Below are 19,934 nucleotides of genomic sequence, written 5' to 3'. Positions count from 1 at the left end.
TTTGGCAAATATGTGGCATTGCTATGGCTTGGTTCTGGCCCAGATCTGGCAAACAGGAGCGGACCGCCCAAGTGCCTTCATTCCACGTGGTATGTGGGCCGGATGAAAGAAAGATGGAAGTCGAGTGTGGGATGGGTCTGGGCCACAGCGATTTTGCTCTCTGGGAAAGTATCTACTCTACAATATCAATGTCCAAGCATCCAGTCAGGATGTAATATAAATATGTGACCTTAGATACTCTTGTTGAAAATGCACAGCCAATACAAGTCTACTTCCGGTTGGAATAATTGCGCTGAGTCTTAAACATTTCTATATTGTGTGTGTGTGTGTGTGTGTGTGTGTGTGTGTGTGTGTGTGTGTGTGTGTGTGTGTGTGTGTGTGTGAGTGTGTGTGTGTGTGTGAGTGTGAGTGTGTGTATACAAGTGTATTAGTATACTAACGTGCCTCTGCCGGCTAGCATTCATATAGGCTAGCTAGCTATCTTGTCAACAGTATGCTGAGCAAGTGCAGTTTCAGTCATTACGTCAAATCCACAAGTACAAGATATGGCTTGTGAAAGCTGTTTAGAGTGACTCATACACACTATTTTGAAAATATGGACTGACTTTCACATCATGTATGGTTTTAAAATACCCTTTCAGCGGGGACTTTAGGACTTAACACTGCCTTTCACATCAAATAGCAATAGTTTTATTTTGAAAGATCTTCTCAGTGGGGACTTCAGGATTTCATTAAATTAAGCCAAGAGTTATGGAGAACTCACAGGAACGTAATGGAAAATGCCACTGGAGGGAAAGTGTAAGAACTCTGGATATTATTCAATGGATATTATTATTATTCAATTATTCTATTTATGGGCAGCATGGTGGCCCAGTGGTTAGCACTGTTTCCTCACAGCAAGAAGGTCCTGGGTTTGAATCCCCAGGCTGTCCCAGGTCCTTTCTGTGTGGAATTTGCATGTTCTCCCCATGTCTGCGTGGGTTTCCTCCGGGTGCTCTGGTTTCCTCCCACCATCAAAAAGACACGTATATTAGGGTTACTACTCCTGCCTGTGCCCCTGAGCAAGGCAATGGAAAGAAGAGCTGGAGTTGGTCCCCGCGTGCTGCAGCTGCCCACTGCTCCTATATAATAGCATGGGTTAAGAGAACAAATGTCATTGTAACCTGTACAATGACAAAATAAAGTGGCTTGACTACCAACACACGGGGATCGGTTCAAATCCCCGTGTTACTTCCTGCTTGGTCGGGCGTCACTACAGACACAGTTGGCCGTGTCTGTGGGTGGGAAGCCGGATGTGGGTATGGTGTGTGAGTTAATTCATTGTAAAGCGCTTTGAGTGGCTGTTGTAGCTAGAAAAGCGCTATAAAAATGCAATTTGATTGATTGATTGATTGATTGATTGATTGATTGATTGATTGATGTGTCCTGGTCGCTGCACTAGCGCCTCCTCTGGTCGGTCAGGGCGCCTGTTTGGGGGGGGGCTGGGGGGAATAGCGTGATCCTCCCACGCGCTACGTCCCCCTGGCGAAACTCCTCACTGTCAGGTGAAAAGAAGCGGCTGGTGACTCCACATGTATCGGCGGAAGCATGTGGTACTGCAGCCCTCCCCGGATCAGCAGAGGGGGCGGAGCAGCGACCGGGACGGCTCGGAACAGTGGGGTAATTGGCCGGATGCAATTGGGGAGAAAATTGAAAATTTCCCCAGCAAATAAATAAATATATAAAGTGGCTTTCTGTTATTCTGCAGTCCTGCTTCTTATTTATTCAGTTATTCATTTGTTGTGGGTATATTTTGGGATTTCATGATTTGTTTTTGACGCACATTTCTAAGGCATCAGATTTAAATATTCAGTAACAAGATTGATTGATTGATTGATTGATTGATTGATTGATTGATTGATTGATTGATTGATTGATTGAACTGGTGATATTTATGTGTCTGTAGTGCTTGTCCTGCCCAAGAAGCTCTTTGGCCCTGAACATAGTGGCTCCCGCGGATTCCCGGACCCCACCCCACCCACTCAGCGCCCTCTTGCGCACCACGCCCCCTGCTTGGCGCTGTCCGGCGCACTGGTGCTGAATGTTCGGTGTGAACGGCCGCCTGCCTGCCTGCCTGCCTACAGCGCTGTGAACGAGCCTGCACGCTGCAAGGGAATGGAGCCACACGACACGTTTCCCAGGACGAAAGTGGATGAAGTTCACAGGTTTCCCTTGCGAGGATAACACAGCGGACAAATACGATGGAATTGTTTTAAGTTTGTTTTTTTAATCCTTTTTTTTAGCTGGGTTTTCTCCCCCCCCTCCCCCCGCCTGCTGCCGGCTTCTCAATGTTTAGCTGTTAAAACTCCTGCAGCCTGCACGGAAGAGCGCAACTTATCGCCAAAATGATCTGGGGTGTTTTGCTATGCTGCCTTCTGACGCGGGCTCGCGATTCCGGAGCGGAGGAGAGACTGCCTTTCTTCCACGGGCATGTTTTTGAAAACTCGCCGGCTGCGTCGAGGGTGAACGGCTTGAGCATTCCGGCGAAGCGCATCGACGCGCCAAAATGGTGCCCGGAATCCGGGATGCGCTTGAAGCTGCGCGGGAACGGAAGCGAAGACTTCCGCGCCTTCGCGCACCACAGGCGCGGGAACATATTGCTGAAAACTTGGCGGGTTCTGGACAGAGAGGACCGCTCCGAATACCGGCTGGCCGTGGCTCTGTGCTGCCGGACGTGCGCGTCGGAGAACGTCTCCTTCGCGGTCGCGTCCGTCAAAGTAGACGTCTTGGACACCAACGACCACCGACCCACGTTTCGCAATGCAGACATCCACATAAGTTTGGACGACACAACTCCTCTCCGTAGCGCGGTTTACGCGCTGGAGGCTGTCGATGCGGACAGCGGGAAAAACGCAGAAGTGACGTACACGTCGTCCCCCCAGAATGCCAGTTTTTACGTTGTCCCGAAAACGGGCGAAGTCCTGCTGGTGGACTCTATCCTGGGACTGCCCTCCAAAGTCCAGCTCTGTGTTTATGCCACAGACCACGGGTGGCCCTCTCTGACCAGTGACAGAGTGGTGCTCACCATCACCCCACGCCGGTGGAGCGCGGCGCGCCCCGCTCCGTCAGCACACACGGCATTACGGGCCGGGCGGTCGCCCAGGGCTCTGCTAGACTCTGACGATGTGGTCTCCCTCAACGTGTCCGAGGATGCCAGCGTCGGGTCGGTCATCTTGAACCTTGGTCCTGCCAGATTTCAGACAGCCTCCTATGAGTTGATTCACCCGGAACCAGAGGGCACCCCGGTTACCGTGGGGCGCGACAGTGGAGATATCACGATAGCCAGGCGTTTGGATAGGGAGACAGAGCCCCTCGTGGAACTCACAGTTAAAATTCAGGATAAACGAGGTGTGTGTTCTATTTCCCTATTAATCCGCACTTAACTGAGATCATGTACACCCCCCCACCCCCCACCCCACCCCCGGGTATTATTTGCATCAGTTACCCTCTTTTAATGGAACGCTGTTATTGCATACATGCGTTGCAAAGCTGTGCCGCCATCTGGACGGCTCACCCATCATCACTAGAATCCCCAAGAGGCCTGATTTATCCATATAGAGCTAACCCTGAGTCTGCACAGCGGCACGAGCTCATTCAACAGGTGTCCTCTGTCAAATTATCTTTCGGCCCGCGTACCTGTAATTGGAGAACATCGTTGCCTGCCTTGCGGCAATTAAGGTTCAGAGCATTCATATGAGGTTCAGACAGATGTGTGAGATGTTTCGGTAATGGATGAGCCTCGTTCATGCTCATTTGTGGACTGAAAGGCATGCATGTAGCTGAATTGTTGCATTACATGTTTAGTGTCAGTGAAGTGTGTGAGTAACTGACACGGTCTGGTGCTGTGAAGTTGTTTTCACTTCTAATCCTTGCAGAGTGACAAACCCCCGCGACCCTTTCTCCTTATCATCTGCTGGCATTAGCCCTCTAATCCTCCTCTCATTGAGTCCTTAGTCTCAGGGATTTGGAGTGGTACTGCCAGGCAACATCTGAATTCTTGGAGGGAGAGCCAAATTCTTAGATCTCTGTTTATGGTAAAAAAAATGGTAAACAGGCTGCACATTATATGTCACTTTTCTGTTCTACCGTCCACTCATGTTTTACAGTGCACGCCTCACATTCACCCATTCACATACACATTCACACACTGATGGTGGAGGCTGCCATGCAAGGCGCCAACCTGCTCATCAGGAGCAGTTAAGGGTTCAGCGCCTTGCTCAAGGACACTTTGACGCACTCTTTTGGAGGAGTCGGGGATCAAACCAGTGACCTTCTGATTACTAGACGTCCCGCTCTACGTCTTGAGCCATGCTGCCCCTTTATCTTTTATTTTGATGGTTGTCTTGCAGCTCTTAGGGTTGGGCCATTATCATTGTTAAAGAGAGACGTTGGTAGCAGGGTGTATGGGGATTTGATTTAGCTGGAGGTGGGTGGGGGCATGTGGTGACCGGCCTACACCTCCTGCAGAGAACTTGGTACGGGTCATGGTTTAATTGCAGCGCAGATTCTTGATTGTAATTGAAAGCCTGATTGAGATGTGGTGGATGTGGTGAGGGAGGACATGCATGGAGTTGGCCTGACAGAGGGAGTTGCAGAGGACAGGAAGAGATGGAAACGGATGATCTGCTGTGGCGACCCCTAACGGGAGCAGCCAAAAGAAGCAGAAGAATTGAAAGCCTGGTTGAGGCAAATTCTCGTCGGAGAAGAGGGAGTGGGTGCCCCCCCCCCCATTATATTTCTTGAGGGGCTAAACATATGCATCCATCTATCTTCTTACTATAGGAGTATAATAGAAGCAAGCCTCTCTGGTCTGACAGATATTCAGATACATTCTGTTTCCTCCTCTCACCTGCCAAACTCCCCTCTCTCGATCAAAGGCATGTCCTTCATACAGACAGGAGCCTGACTGCCGTGCCTATGAGCATGGGCCTTTCTTCTCCCCGTCGCCTTCCAAATCCTCATACACCCATGCCTCTTTGAATGATGGAGTCCATTTTAGCTGCTTTTGAGGGATTTGCCCTAATCTTCTCTGACTAGAATTGGCCTACTACTGTTGCATGTGGGTTTCCAGAGGTTTCTGCAGTAAATATGTGTGGTCTGCACTGGAGGAAGAGAACCAAGCTCATGAGTTGCAAAGGGAGGGAGAGGAGGAGGGGGGAGCGAGCTCATTTGTGCTGCTGAAATTGAAATAAAATAGTCTTGTTTGTCACACGAAAATCGTATGCGCCATATCCTCACGCTACATAAAGAGTAATGCCGAACCGGCATCTTGTTATCCTCAGATGGCACTCCTTGCTGGCTCTGGGAATATTTTACTGTAGCTGTAAAAACGAACCAAACTTTCTTGATGCCCAAAGTATATGCTCAGTTTTGCAAGGCATGACAACATTTGATCAAGCGCCCTGTGCCATACATTTTTTTGTACAAGTCCAAATGGTACGTGTTGCAAGGCTGGGATCAGAGCTGGGCCTTGGTGGGGAACTATAGGAGAAGACAACAGACTGTGTGCCAGGAAGCCGGCCATGTGGTAGACTATAGCTTATCAGTGATGCTGACAAAAGTCTCATGTATTAATTCTGCACTAACACTGAATCTGCACACTGAAATATTAAAATAAGCACTAGGCGAGCACAATTTGTTATTTATGAGGTACCAGTACCAAGTCAAATGCACATGGTTCACCAAGACGCATCATTGACTGGACCCGTACCAAAACAGAAAATCCACATGAAAGCATACTCGCACAACACGCCATGCCTTAACGCATTGAGGTGGGTGAGAAACACACAAATTGATGATGGGTTCCACCCAACCGTGTTAACAACAAAATTTTCATAATGAACCCGTTTACAGTTCCTGAGTTTAGACATATATACTTATGTGTGTGTGTGTGTGTGTGTTTAAATATGTAATACAGTGATGCGAGTAAATTCTTTATGATACAGTACAAGCCTGTTTCATGCCACAAGCAATCATCAGCTGTCAATAATGATAATAAAAAAAAATCTGACAGCTGATGGTTGCTTATGGCATGAAATAGGCTTATACTGTCTCATAAAGAATGTGCTTGAATCACTGGATTACTTTGCTCCTTATTTGTTGAGCACTTTTCCTACCGTTGAGTGTTTACACACACACACACACACACACACACACACACACACACACACACACACACACACACACACACACCTATATACATACAGTGGTGCTTGAAAGTTTGTGAATCCTTTAGAATTGTCTATATTTCTGCATAAATATGACCTAAAACATCATCAGATTTCCACACAAGTCCTAAAAGTAGATAAAGAGAACCCAGTTAAACAAATGAGACAAACATATTATGCTTGGTCATTTATTTATTGAGGGAAATGATCCAATATTACATATCTGTGAGTGGCAAAAGTAATATGTGAACCTTTGCTTTCAGTATCTGATGTGACCCCCCCTCCGTGCAGCAATAACTGTAACTAAACATTTCTGGTAACTGTTGATCAGTCCTGCATGTTGGCTTGGAGGAATTTTAGCCCATTCCTCTGTACAGAACAGCTTCAACTCTGGGATGTTGGTGGGTTTCCATACATGAACTGCTCGCTTCAGGTCCTTCCACAACATTTTGATTGGATTAAGGTCAGGACTTTGACTTGGCCATTCCAAAACATTAACTTTATTCTTCTTTAACTATTCTTTGGTAGAATGACTTGTGTGCTTAGGGTCGTCGTCTTGCTGCATGACCCACGTTCTCCTGAGATTCAGTTCATGGCCAGATGTCCTGACATTTTCCTTAAGAACTCACTGGTATAATTCAGAATTCATTGTTCCATCAATGATGGCAAGCCGTCCTGGCCCAGATGCAGCAAAACAGGCCCAAACCATGATACTACCCACCATGTTTCACAGATGGGATAAGCTTCTTATGCTGGAATGCAGTGTTTTCCTTTCTCTAAACACAACACTTCTCATTTAAACCAGTAATTCCTATTTTGGTCTGTCCACAAAACATTTTTCCAATAGCTTTCTGACTTGTCCACGTGATCTTTAGCAAACTCCAGATGGGCAGCAATGTTCTTTTTGGAGAGCAGTGGCTTTCTCCTTGCAACCCTGCCATGCACACCATTGTTGTTCAGTGTTCTCCTGATGGTGGACTCATGAACATTAACATTACCCAATGTGAGAGAAACCTTTAGTTGCTTAGAAGTTAGCCTGGGTTCCTTTGTGACCTGGCTGGCTATTACACGCCTTGCTCTTGGAGTGATCTTGATGGTCGACCACTGATGGGGAGGGTAACAATGGTCTTGAATTTCCTCCATTTGTACACAATCTGTCTGGCTGTGGATTGGTGGAGTCCAAACTCTTTAGAGATGGTTTTGTAACCTTTTTCAGCCCGATGAACATCAGCAACACTTTTTCTGAGGTCCTCAGAAATCTCCTTTGCTCTTGCCATGATACACTTCCACAAACGTGTTGTGAAGACCAGACTTTGATAGACCCCTGTTCTTTAATTGAAACTGGGTGCCCACTCACACCTGATTGTCATCCCATTGACTGAAAACCCCTGACTCTAATTTCACCTTCAAATTAACTGCTAATCCTAGAGGTTCACATACTTTTGCCACTCACAGATATGTAATATTGGATCACTTTCCTCAATAAATAAATGACCAAATATAATGTTTTTGTCTCATTTGTTTAATTGGGTTCTCTTTATCTACTTTTAGGACTTGTGTGAAAATCTGATGATGTTTTAGGTCATATTTATGCATAAATATAGACAATTCTAAAGGGTTCACAAACTTTCGAGCACCACTGTATACACACACACACACACACACACACACACAGAGAGAGAGAGAGAGAGAGAGAGAGAGAGAGAGAGAGAGAGAGAGAGAGAGAGAGAGAGAGAGTTAGCGTTTTTTTCTGGAAACCATCAATGGTGTTGATAAAAGTGCTCAACAAATGAGGAGTGGAATACCACCTTTTATTTGCTGAATCTGCCGAGTATAACTTCCTTTTACTTAACATTTCCCGAACACATGTATTGTGTAAATATATAGCAATTTAACCACATTGGCAGCTGATGAGTGCGCAATGCACGAAACCAGCTTGTACTGTTATGTATTAAGTTTTTTTTCCTATTCTGCTCCTCATTTGTTGAGCACTTTTATCAGCACCATTGATGGTTTAAAAAAAAAACCCCAAAAACACTATATCTATATAACTTTGTTTAAAGAAACACTCAACAGTAGGGAAAGTGCTCAACAAATATGTATATACCTTTGTTAAAAGAAACACTCAATGGTAGGGAACGTACTCAACAAATAAGGAGCAAAACTAATCCAGTGATTCAAGTAAATTTTTTATGAGCTTATGTAGCTTTATTGACAGCTAATGATTGCTTATAGCATGAAACAGGCTTGTACTGTCTTGTAAAAAAATTACTTGACTCAGTGGATTTTATATATATATATATATATATATATATATATATATATATATAGATAGATAGATAGATAGATAGATAGATAGATAGATAGATAGATAGATAGATAGATGTGTGTGTGTGTGTGACCCTGAGAGCAGGCAGGCTAAGCAGTTCAGATAATGGATGGATATATATATATATATATGTATATATATATATGTATATATATGTATATATATGTATATTTATGTCTGGCCTTGCAAGACTACATGTCAATGACTTTGGATGATGAGCCGTAGAGAATGCTGTTGCAGTAGTCAATTCTGGATGTGATGAAGGCATGGATCAAAGTTTCACCAGCAGAGAAGGAGTGATGGGCGGAGACGAGCTGTGTTTTTTAGGCGAAGAAAGGCAGTCCTTGATTGACGTGGCGTTCAAAGGAGAGATTGCTGTCGAAGATGATTGCGAGGTTGTGGATGTGTGGGGAGGGAGACAGAGGGGAATTATCGACGGTAAGGCAGAAGTCGTGAGGGGTTTTGGTGAGGGATTTAGGACTGATGCTGATCATGTCAGATTTACCACAATTCAGTTTGAAGAAGTTGGCTTGCATCTATGATTTAATTTCAGTGAGGCAGTTGGTCAGACAGGAGTAAGATGCGGTGGTGGAGGATTTAATGGAGATGTAGAGCTGGACGTCATCGGTGTAGCAGTGGACGTGGAGACCATGACGACGTATCAAATCTCATCAGTATTAGCAAACGAGGATGTTGCTGAGGACATCTGCCCAGACATTCAGCTTTAGTGCTATTAGATTACAGATGGTTAAATTTAGGTGTACGGTTAGAGGTGTTAGGTAATTTGTTAACGATTGAAGTAAATCAGGGTTAAGGTCAAGGTTACTTTATCGTCTCCATGGGAGAAAATGGTCTTGGATTGAGGGGACTGCTGCATCAACCAGACATTACAATACAAACACATTAAATAGGGACACGAGTGCAAACATTAACCAGAGTTACAAGTTACTCTCTGCGGATGTCCTCAACCACGTCCTCATTCATGGATACGTTGACGTCTTGTCTGTAAAACTGGACCGGTTGAACTGGGAAAGGAAACAGAGAGCCATTTTAATCTATGTGCTTGTTAACTCTGTCTAGGACACATTGGCATGTACATTCCCTGTGTTGTATGCCAAGCCTGCGGACAGCACAAAAAAACAAACAAACAAGCAAGCAAATAAACAAACAAACAAACAGTTCAATTTATGTCCCTTTACCTTTTTAAAGGCAATAAATGCACAAATAGTGCAAATTGCATATTTGTGGTGAAAAGTGAGGGCTTTTTAAGATAACCTTTATGCATCCCTGAAGGGAAATTAAGGTGTAGATAGCAGCAAAGACGGTAAAAAAGACATCAACAGGGTAGAGTAACAGAGGTAGGTAGGTAGGTAGGTAGGTAGGTAGGTAGGTAGGTAGGTAGGTAGGTAGGTAGGTAGGTAGGTAGGTAGGTAGGGGAACAGCTCAGGTTGGACGCTTTGGAGACAAAGCAAGAGAGGCAAAATTGAGATGGTTTGGACATGTGTGGAGGAGAGATGCTGGGTATATATATATATATATATATATATATATATATATATTATATAGTATATACACACATGGCATAGCATATAAAGCATATACACTCCACCAGCAGTATGCTCTATCATCAGTTCTAAATGAATAGCAACTTGTACACTGTAAAACAGTACACCATGTGCAGTATGCAAGGTAGGGTACGGTCAGGTGGGTCACTAGGTCAAGTCAGCCTAATCATAAGTCAGAGTGGCCCTCAGTATTTCTGTCATTTAAAATGCTAAAAGGAAATTCTCAAAAGTAGCTTTTAAAATGGATAAAAACCACGTAAAGTTCTTGTAGCGCTCTGTAAAATGGCGACCTTTGACCTGTCCCACCTTGCTGTTGTCAGACTTCTTTATGAAGGTGATAAATGAAACCTCCCAATAAGGTCATAGTTTTGGTGTGGCCTGGTGAATTTGTATGCAATCTAATCTTGGGGGGGAAATATACGCGTAGTCATAATTCATTTATTCTAAGTAGTGACAGAGATGTGTGTGCTCCCCCTGTTGAGGAAATGGAACGTTCCATAAATCCACCAGGAGGTTCCTAAATCCACATCTTTTATATGCGGCATGTTCCGGAGACAAGGGAGTACTCACTCACTCCATCTCCTCTGTTTTCACAGACATTTCATCATTGGCTGATTTCATCAAACTTAACTGCTGCATCCTGCTGCCAAGATATAGGCAGAAGAAAAAAAAAGATCTCGATTTAGGAGAAAAAAAAGATTAATTCATAGAAAATATATGTTTAAAACATGCAACGAGCTAGCTAGCCTGACCTGAATAATTAAATTTAGGCCAAATCTGCATCCCTGTTGTTTTCGACCCTTGTTGCCCATTTCATTCCCCTCTTTGCATCCCACTAATGTGTGGGTATCATGGTATCTAACCATGTGTCTTTCCTCTGTATTTGTTATTTGTTGCATTAAAGTGACTGCAATGGCCAATTTAATAATTAATTCTTTCAACTAAGTTACTCAATGCAACCCCTCTTCAATTATTATTATTATTATTATTATCATCATTATTATTATTATTATTATTATTATTATTATGATTATTATTATTTTGCTGAAAATAGTCTTGAATTATTTAATCGACCAAATTGTGTTTCCTGTGATGTTGAATCAAATAAATAAACAAATCAGCTAAAGCCTTTTTTTATTTTTAGAAGAAAGTTGCCAACATTGTCTTTCTGGCTTTTGAATGTGATTCCGAGATGTTCCTAAATAGTGCTGACAGGCACACGTTGGATAAAACACCCCAGTTAGCACCTTCCTCGACAGCTTGAGGTGGGAAAATATAATTTCATCAAGGTTAAACACCTCTTTTTGCTAATACTTAGTTGTAATTGGGAGTAGGCTGTATGTAGTAGTCCCACGCCAGAAGCCACTGGGATCGGTGTGCTCCACAAACCTTTTCCATTGGCTATGGGTTGAGGTGTTCATCATTAGTAGTGAGTGGTAGTGGTGGTAGTACTAATAAATCATTGCATTTACGTCCCTACTACATTATGAGTCGTGACAGCGGTCGTATTTAATGAAGAAGACTTTCAAACAAGAACAACGTCCTGGCGATGTGAGTGATGTTGCGGGTTGCTGCTGAGAATTCTTGTTCTCCTGACGAGATGTGACATTGGACAACGATGTTATTTAGCACCGTGTCGCCTTGCCGGGGTCCCACTTGCATTCAGCTTCAGAAGGAAAAACTGCCCCCCCCCCCTTTTTCCCTCCTATGTATGATTGGCACCCCTGTGGATGTCAGCGTGGGATTACACTTTAAGCTATTTTCAGTTTACCGAGAAACTTTGTGCATATACGACACATTGGGGCTTTTCTACTCAGTCTCTGTGTGTCATGGCAGGATTATAAAAGAACTGTAGGAGCACAGAAATAAATAGGCCATGACTCATGATCACATGAACCGGTTGTGTTGTGTTCTGTTGTGTTGTGTTGTGCTGCGTTGCATTGCGTTGCGTTGCGTTGCGTTGCGCTGTGTTGTGTTGTGTTGTGTTCTGTTGTGCTGTGCTGTGTTGTGTTGTGTTGTTGTGCTGTGTTGTGTTGTGCTGTGTTGTGTTGTGCTGTGTTGTGTTGTACTGTATTGTGTTATACTGTGTTGTGTTGTGTTGTACTGTGTTGTACTGTGTTGTGCTGTGCTGTGCTATGTTGTGTTGTGTTTCGTTATACTGTGTTGTGCTGTGCTGTGCTGTGCTATGTTGTGTTGTGCTGTGTTGTGCTGTGTTGTGCTGTTGTGCTGTGTTGTGTTGTGTTGTATGCGTTGTACTATGTTGTGCTGTGTTGTGTTGTGTTGTGTTGTGTTGTGTTGTGTTGTGCTGTGCTGTGCTGTGCTGTGCTGTGTTGTGTTGTGTTGTGTTGTGGTGGAGGAGAGGGAGTGAGGGACATCTCGACTCGGTTCTTTTAAAGATTTTGTTGTCTCTCAGAGGACATAAGCCTCAGATCTGTAATGGAATGGAGGTTCCTTTTCTCCCCACCTGAGAGGAGCTGCTAATGCTATTGGACAAGCTGGGCGGAGTATCGAGTAAACGGTGCGCTCCTTTGTGAATCAGGGCCGGGGAATATTGGCTTGGTCTCTCCCAGTGTCGGGAATCTGTGGGCAGGACGCTGTTCAGCTTTTGGTAATCACCTCGACTCATTCGGCTTTGTCAGAGACAACCCCCCCCCGCAACTTCCCTTTTTCCTCTCCTTTTTCAATCTGTCTCTTTTCCTCCTGTTCTCTCCATCTCTCCCTCTCCCTCTCCCTCTCTTTCTCCCTCTCCCTCTCCCTCTCCCTCTCCCACTCTTTATTTTTTTTTCACAATCTCTCTCATTTACTCAGTGTCTTGTCTCATGCTGTCTTTCCATTTCACGTTGGTTTTCTCCCAATCACCCATTTGCATATTCCCATGGTGATGCCGGATGAATTGAGAGGAGACCTAATCTCATTTTTATTTGCAACTTTTTGACTCGGAGGCTGTTTGTTTAGGTAAAAAAAACAAAACAATTCCACTGAAGGTTGTCTGCATTTACTCAATTTGGGGTAAAAACACCTGCGGTGATTATTTTGCCTTGTTCTGTGTATGTGTGTGTGTGTGTATGTGTGTGTGTGTGTGTGTGTGTGTGTGTGTGTGTGTGTGCACAGGTGCGTGTGTGTTGATACACTACACGGGGACACACACACACACACACACACACGTACACGTTACTTTGCGAGTGTCTGTCTGTGTGTATTCCTGTTCCGATTAATGCTTATGCCGGATCCTTGGATTTATTGCCTCCGATGGCATGCTGGGAAGCTGGAGTGCGCCTCTGGCATTTGATTTCCACTCCGTGGTCTTCCTTTCAAATGAATGTGCCAGCGGAGCTTGCATGCCCGCGGTGCTCTCCCTGCCGCCATACTGGAGCACGTCTCTGCTGCCCATTAGGAGGGTGCGGGGACACCGAGCCTGGGCGGCTGGAAGAGGGGCCGAATGAAAGGCGGCATTCATGTATTTGCCTGGCAGATTTTTCTTTTTCAAAAGAGAGGACAAGCAGAATATTCGGGTCAGGGAAAGGTCAGGGGCAGCGGCACTACAGAGAACATCGTCTTAAAATGTGCGGCGTGCCGTTTTGAGATGAGGCAGGTTTGGATAAGTAACGCCGTGGAAAACGAGTGGGGAGAATTTTGCGAGATAAAGAAAAGAAGACTGTGGGAAAGAAGGGTGAATGTACGAATGTACGTGTGTGTGTGTGTGTGTGTGTGTGTGTGTGTGTGTGTGTGTGTGTGTGTGTGTGTGTGTGTGTGTGTGTGTGTGTGATGCACAGGGCATGTGTGATGCGTCAGTGCAGTAATACTGAGGTAGTAGTGCTTGTAGTTAGTGCATGCTGCATGCTGCTTCTGCTTGCTACTCTCTGCTCTCAGCTACTGCCGCCGGCTAGCCCTCTTTGTGGGGGTGAAAAGAGGAGCCGAGTGCGTAAGTCTCCCCTGCCGGTACATAGCCTCTCTACCGCCAAGACTCCTGCAGTGCCTCCTCGTGGCCACACACGGTAACTGGGTACCTTGCGGTCCCTGGCTAAACTGTAGGGGATCTCGGAGCTACAGTGGTCCCCAGAGGTCTAATGCGCAGGCCCATGTGAAGTGGATACGCCCTGGCATTGACCAACCACTGTCCCACTGCCTTGTGGGTAAGTGTAGGACGACAAAGGCTAGGGGAGCACACCCTGAGAGAAAAGCAATGTGCATGGCGGCGCACGATAGGCGGTCCTCTGACAGACTGGAGCTCCGGCAGCCTCCTGCAGCTGTGGAAGAGTGCTGGTCGTCTTGGGCCCCCCTTGCCACCAGATCCCACCCTCTCACAGTGAAGAAGTGCTGCTGGGACATGCGCACCCCCAGCGGCACTGTAAATAATCTCTTTGCGCAGGTATCCACCTCTGCCTCGGTGAGACCAGTAACCGGAATATGGATCAAAGTCTGGCGGCGATGGGGTGTCTGGTGACGGGAGCAGGTATGAATGCACTGGAAGCTCCTAATCAGACCCCTGCACGCCAGCGGCACAGGGCTATTCATGGTCGCCAGCAGCTGGGCTTGAGTGGCAGCTGCTCTCGGCAGACCCCTGTGTGTCTGAGCAGCCCTATTTAGGAGCCACACTGCTCACCCCAACTGGGGAGGGGCCTAGAAAAGGTGGCCTAAACATTGCCCACTCAAAACATCCTGGATAGGCTACCGCACCTATCGGGACATTCCACTCTGCGGTCGAAATAAAAAAAAGAAAATAATTCCCTTTAAACTGGCAACATGGAACATAAGAACTCTGCTGGACGTTAATGCCGAAAGACCTCAGCGAAGGACTGCACTAATTGCAGCGGAACTCAATCGCTACAATATTGACATTGCTACACTCAGTGAAACCAGGTTCCTGGATGAAGGCTCCCTGAAGGAGGACACCTACACCTTCTTCTGGAAGGGATACCCTGCAGGAGGACAACATCAGCATGGTGTGGGATTTGCAATAAAAAACAGCCTCCTACCAAGACTCACTGAAACACCGATTGGCATAAGTGAAAGACTCATGTTGCTCAGGATCCCTCTGGCCAAGAAACGTTATGCCACCCTCCTAGGTGCCTATGCACCAACACTGCCATCAGAGGATGACGTAAAGGACCGCTTCTATCAGTCACTAGATGAGGCTCTCCGTCATATACCCAAGGAGGACAAGATCTTTTTGCTGGGCGATTTCAATGCCAGAGTGGGGAAAGACAACAAGGTGTGGAGTGGTGTCATTGGTGGGCATGGCATTGGGAAAGTCAATGCAAATGGACTGCGCCTCCTAAGCCTCTGTGCTGAGCATGGCTTGACCATCACAAACACCCTCTTCCAATTAAAAAACAAGCACAAAACATCCTGGATGCACCCACGCTCCAAACATTGGCGCCTATTGGACTACATCATTGTGAGACGTGCTGATACAAAAGACGTCTTACTCACTCGTGCAATGAGAGGTGCTGAGTGCTGGACAGATCACCGGCTCATCATGACCAGGCTCCAGGTGGAGGTACGCCCTGCTGTTCGTCTCCAAAGGTCAGGAAAGAAGAGGCTTGACTGTACCCGGCTAGAAAAGGCTGAGGTCCAGAACAATCTCCGCCTCTCTCTGGCTGAAAACCTGGAAGACATTGAGCTTCTCTTGAGCACGGATGATTCCATTGACAGGAAATGGTCTTCCGTGAGCTCCAGACTCTACAAGGCAGCATCCCAATCCATCGGTTACAAGAGCAGAAAACACCAGGACTGGTTCAATGACAACACAGGCACAATAACTTCCATACTCAAAGGCATGCATAAAGCACACAGTGCTGTCCTCAACAATCCCACATCAGCTACACTCCGGCAACAATGGCAAGCATCCAGGAGAGAGGTGCAGTCAAAATTGCGTGCCCTGCAGAATGAGTGGTGGATATCGAAGGCAAATGAAATACAATCCCATGCCGATAGAAATGATATGCACAACTTTTATGATGCAGTGAAAACCATCTACGGCCCAAGAAACTGCTCTGTCTCCCCCCTGAAGTCTAATGATGGTACCACCCTCATAAAAGACCAGAAATTCATCAGAAAAAGATGGGCAGAACATTTTGAGACTCTTTTGAACCAGCCCTCCCCAACCGATCCCTCGATCTTGGATGAACTACCTGTCCGCCCCACCATCCAAGACCTTGACCTTCCACCAACCTTTGAAGAGGTTCATTGTGCAGTTAGGTCGCTGAAAAATAACAAGACCCCTGGCCCTGACAGTATCCCTGCAGAGATTTTTAAACAGGGAGGCTACCTCTGCACCCGTGCACTTTTCCTGTTCATCTCACACGTATGGAAGAACGAAACTGTCCCTCAGCAGTGGAGGGATGCTAACATCATCTCCATATATAAAGGCAAAGGAGACAAGTCCCTCTGTTGCAACAGCCGTGGCATTTCACTACTGGCTGTTGCTGGAAAAGTCCTGGCCAAACTCATGTTACACAGGCTGGTAAAACATATCTCAGAGGAGCTGTTGCCTGAGTCACAGTGTGGGTTTAGGAGGAATAGGAGTACTGTGGACATGGTGTTCACAGCACGGCAACTCCAAGAGAAGTGCAGGGAGCAACATCAGAACCTCTTCATAGCCTTCATCGACCTGTCAAAGGCTTTCGACACAGTCAACAGGGACATCCTATGGAACATCCTCCTGAAGTTTGGCTGTCCACGAAAGTTTGTCAACATCCTTCAAAGATTTCACGTGGGGATGATGGCACGTGTGACCATTGGAGGCCAGGAATCTGAGCCCTTCAGGGTGTGCACCGGGGTACGTCAGGGGTGCATCCTTGCTCCAGTTCTTTTTAACATCTTCCTCCTGTGTGTGACATTGCTGCTCCACAAGGAAATCAGGAAGGACAGTGGGGTTATTGTGGACTTCAGACTAGATGGAAACCTATTTAACATCCGTAGGCTCCAAGCGGTCACAAAAATGACATCGAAGCACATCATTGAGTTACAGTACGCAGATGACTGTGCAGTTGTGGCCCACACACCCGAGGCACTATAAGCTACCCTTGCAGCTGCTACAAGGGCGTATGGTAGGCTGGGGCTCTCTATAAATGTGACAAAGACTGAAGTAGTATGCCAGTGGGCATCTACTCCTCCATCTCATTCACCAACCTTCAACATCTCCGACAAACCACTTGCAACAGTGGAATCCTTCAAATACCTGGGCAGCTTTCTCTCTGACGACTGCAGCATCGACAGGGAGATGCAAAACCGGATTAAACAAGCGTCATCCTCTTTTGGCAGACTTAGGAGAAGGGTCTTTCAAAACAAAGACCTCAACCTCCACACCAAAATATCTGTCTACTTGGCAGTTGTCATCACGACTCTCCTCTACAGCTGTGAGGCGTGGACCCTGTACAGCCACCACCTCAGGATGCTTGAGGCCTTCCACATCAGATGCCTACAATGCATCCTGAGGATAACCTGGCGTGACCGAGTGCCCCATACTGAAATACTCCGCAAGACCAACTGCATCAGCATGGAGGCTACCGTCACCCAGCACCAACTTCGATGGCTCGGTCACGTCATCAGGATGCCAAAGGAGCGCTTACCGCGTAAAGTGCTGTATGGCCAGCTACATCTTGGCCGCCGCTTGGCAGGGGGCCAGAAAAAACGGTACAAAGACCAGCTGAAGACCATCATAAAGAAGTGCGGCCTGAACCCGAGCCAGCTGGAAGACACTGCCGCCCAACGCTCCATCTGGCGGCAGCTCTGTCAACAAGGGGTGCAAAACCTCGAGAAGGACTGCGGTGATCGACGGACCAGAAGACGTCTGAAGAGACATGAAGCCAGTACCACACCTACACCCCCAGTCAGTGATTTCACCTGTTCTGTCTGTGGCAGACATTGTGGATCGCGGATTGGGCTTTACAGCCATAAGAAGACTCACAAGTGACAGAGGCAGGATTGTCATCATCGGACACGACGGACAACCTAAAGCAAAGCAAAGTGTGTGTGTAGCTTTGCATGTTTGTGTGCATTCCGTGGGGGGAAATGGCGGCACAAATTCACATTTGCGGCGGCCTCACCCAGTACCCTCAATGCAGTGTCTTTGTCCACGTCTGCGTCTCAGTTTTTGCCTTTGTTTGTTGGCTGGGAGAGGCGGCGCTGGATCGGCTGGGGGAGCTTGGTCTGCTGCGCTGTGGGCCTGGGGACCGCGGCTTTGCCCAGAGCTGCACCCGAGGAGGCAACACCGAGGGCAGTCTGACAGGACGTGGAAGTGGAACAGGCTAAGCTAACTGCTAGCCCATGCAGACCGGCAGTTCCGATAACACGGAGGGCGGTGTGGCGGTGGCCTCACCTGGCGTTGACTGTGGTGTTTTTGGTGTCGTCATGAGGAGTGCGGGGAGGTGTGTCGAGGGTGTGTGGCTGGGAGAGCTGGCGCTGGATCGGCTGGGAGGGCCTGGTCTGCTTCGTCTGGTTGCCACAGGGACCACGGCCCCTGCCTGGAGCTGCGCCCGAGGAAGAAACATGGAGGGCGGTCAGGCAGGATGCATAATCGGGGCAGGCTAGGCTAACTGCTAGCCCGTGCAGACCAGCGGTTCCGACTATCATCCTGGCTTGCATTTGTTGCCTTGGGCAGTGATTTTTCTTTTTTTTGTGTGTGTTTAGGTTGGATATATGTGTTAGTTTGAATCCGTGTGCTCTTGTAGTTTTTGGATGTGTTGTTGTCTGTTGTCTGTGCCCACTGCTGTGGGCTGGGGGAGACAGCATTTCCTTTCACTTCATGTGTGCAAGTACATGAGATGAAATGACAAATAAAGTGTTCCTGATTCCTGATTCCCACGTGCAGCCCCAGCGATAAGATGTGTGTTTATTGGAGGCTGGAGAATGGTGGGCAGTTAGGAGACATTGGGTCAGAGGTCAGATTTGTTTGGGCAACGTTTTATGTCTCTCAGATGATTTCAGGGCAGAGGGGAGGCGGTGTGTGAGGAGGTGAGACCGCGGCGGGGCGGGGGGGGGGGGTGTTTACTCCGTAGCGCCCTGTGAAGGAATCCGTGGCAGAGGCAGAGCGGTGTAATGCCGCTGCACAAAGAAAAGGGCAAGGTGTTCCAGCGTTACTTGGAAAATGGTTGTGGGGCAAACAAAGGGATGATAAGAACAGTATAAGTTGCCCTTTTGAAGAAGACATGAAGAATTAGAGCACCGGAGAGAGAGAGAGAGAGAACATTTCAGAATAATTTGTCTCGTGGAGCAGAACGTGTGTGTGTGTGTGGGGGGGGGGGGTGAGAAATTTTTTTGAATTGTAAATCAGCTTATTATTTAAAAGGAAACAAAGTCAACATTGACACGTCTTAAACAATATTACCAATATTAAACAAAGTCACTTCTCTGCATTATCATGTCCAAATAAGAGTTAATCTTCTATCACCGCACCCCACTTCCAAGCATGAGAGAAAGAGAGAGAGAGAGCGAGGGGGTAGAGCAAGAGAGAGAGACAGAGAGCGAGAGAAAAAGAAAGAGAGTGAGACAGACAAAGGGGGCAAGCAAGAGAGCGAGAGAGGGACAGACAGAGAGATAGATAGAGAGAGAGAGAGACAAAGAAAGAGGGTGAGATTGAAAGAGACAGGCAGAGAAAGAGGGAGCGAGTGATAGACAGACAGACAGACAGACAGACAGACAGACAGACAGACAGACAGACAGACAAAGAGAGGGAGAGTGAGACAGACAGAAGGCAAGAGCAAGAGAGAGAGAGTGTGAGACAGAAAGTGGGAGAGAGAAAGAGGGAGAGAGAGGCAGACAGACAGACAGAGTAGAGAGAGAAACAGACAGACAGGGAAGGAGAGAGAGGGGAGAGAGAGAGTGAGACAA

At 46.8% G+C, this 19,934-nt stretch overlaps 1 protein-coding gene across 1 annotated transcript in view; it reads left to right on the top strand.

Moving 5' to 3' along the window:
* The first annotated feature begins 2,384 nt into the window (after positions 1-2,384).
* Positions 2,385-19,934, top strand: part of LOC130114377 (neural-cadherin-like) — a 157,464-nt gene continuing 139,914 nt past the window's right edge. The window contains exon 1 of the mRNA XM_056282241.1: positions 2,385-3,387. Coding sequence (XP_056138216.1) covers positions 2,385-3,387 — 1,003 coding nt within the window. The remainder of the gene's footprint in view (positions 3,388-19,934) is intronic.

The sequence above is a fragment of the Lampris incognitus genome, chromosome 6 (genome assembly GCF_029633865.1).
Source record: "Lampris incognitus isolate fLamInc1 chromosome 6, fLamInc1.hap2, whole genome shotgun sequence".
NCBI lineage: Eukaryota > Metazoa > Chordata > Actinopteri > Lampriformes > Lampridae > Lampris > Lampris incognitus.
This window is presented reverse-complemented; position numbering and strand designations above follow the sequence as displayed.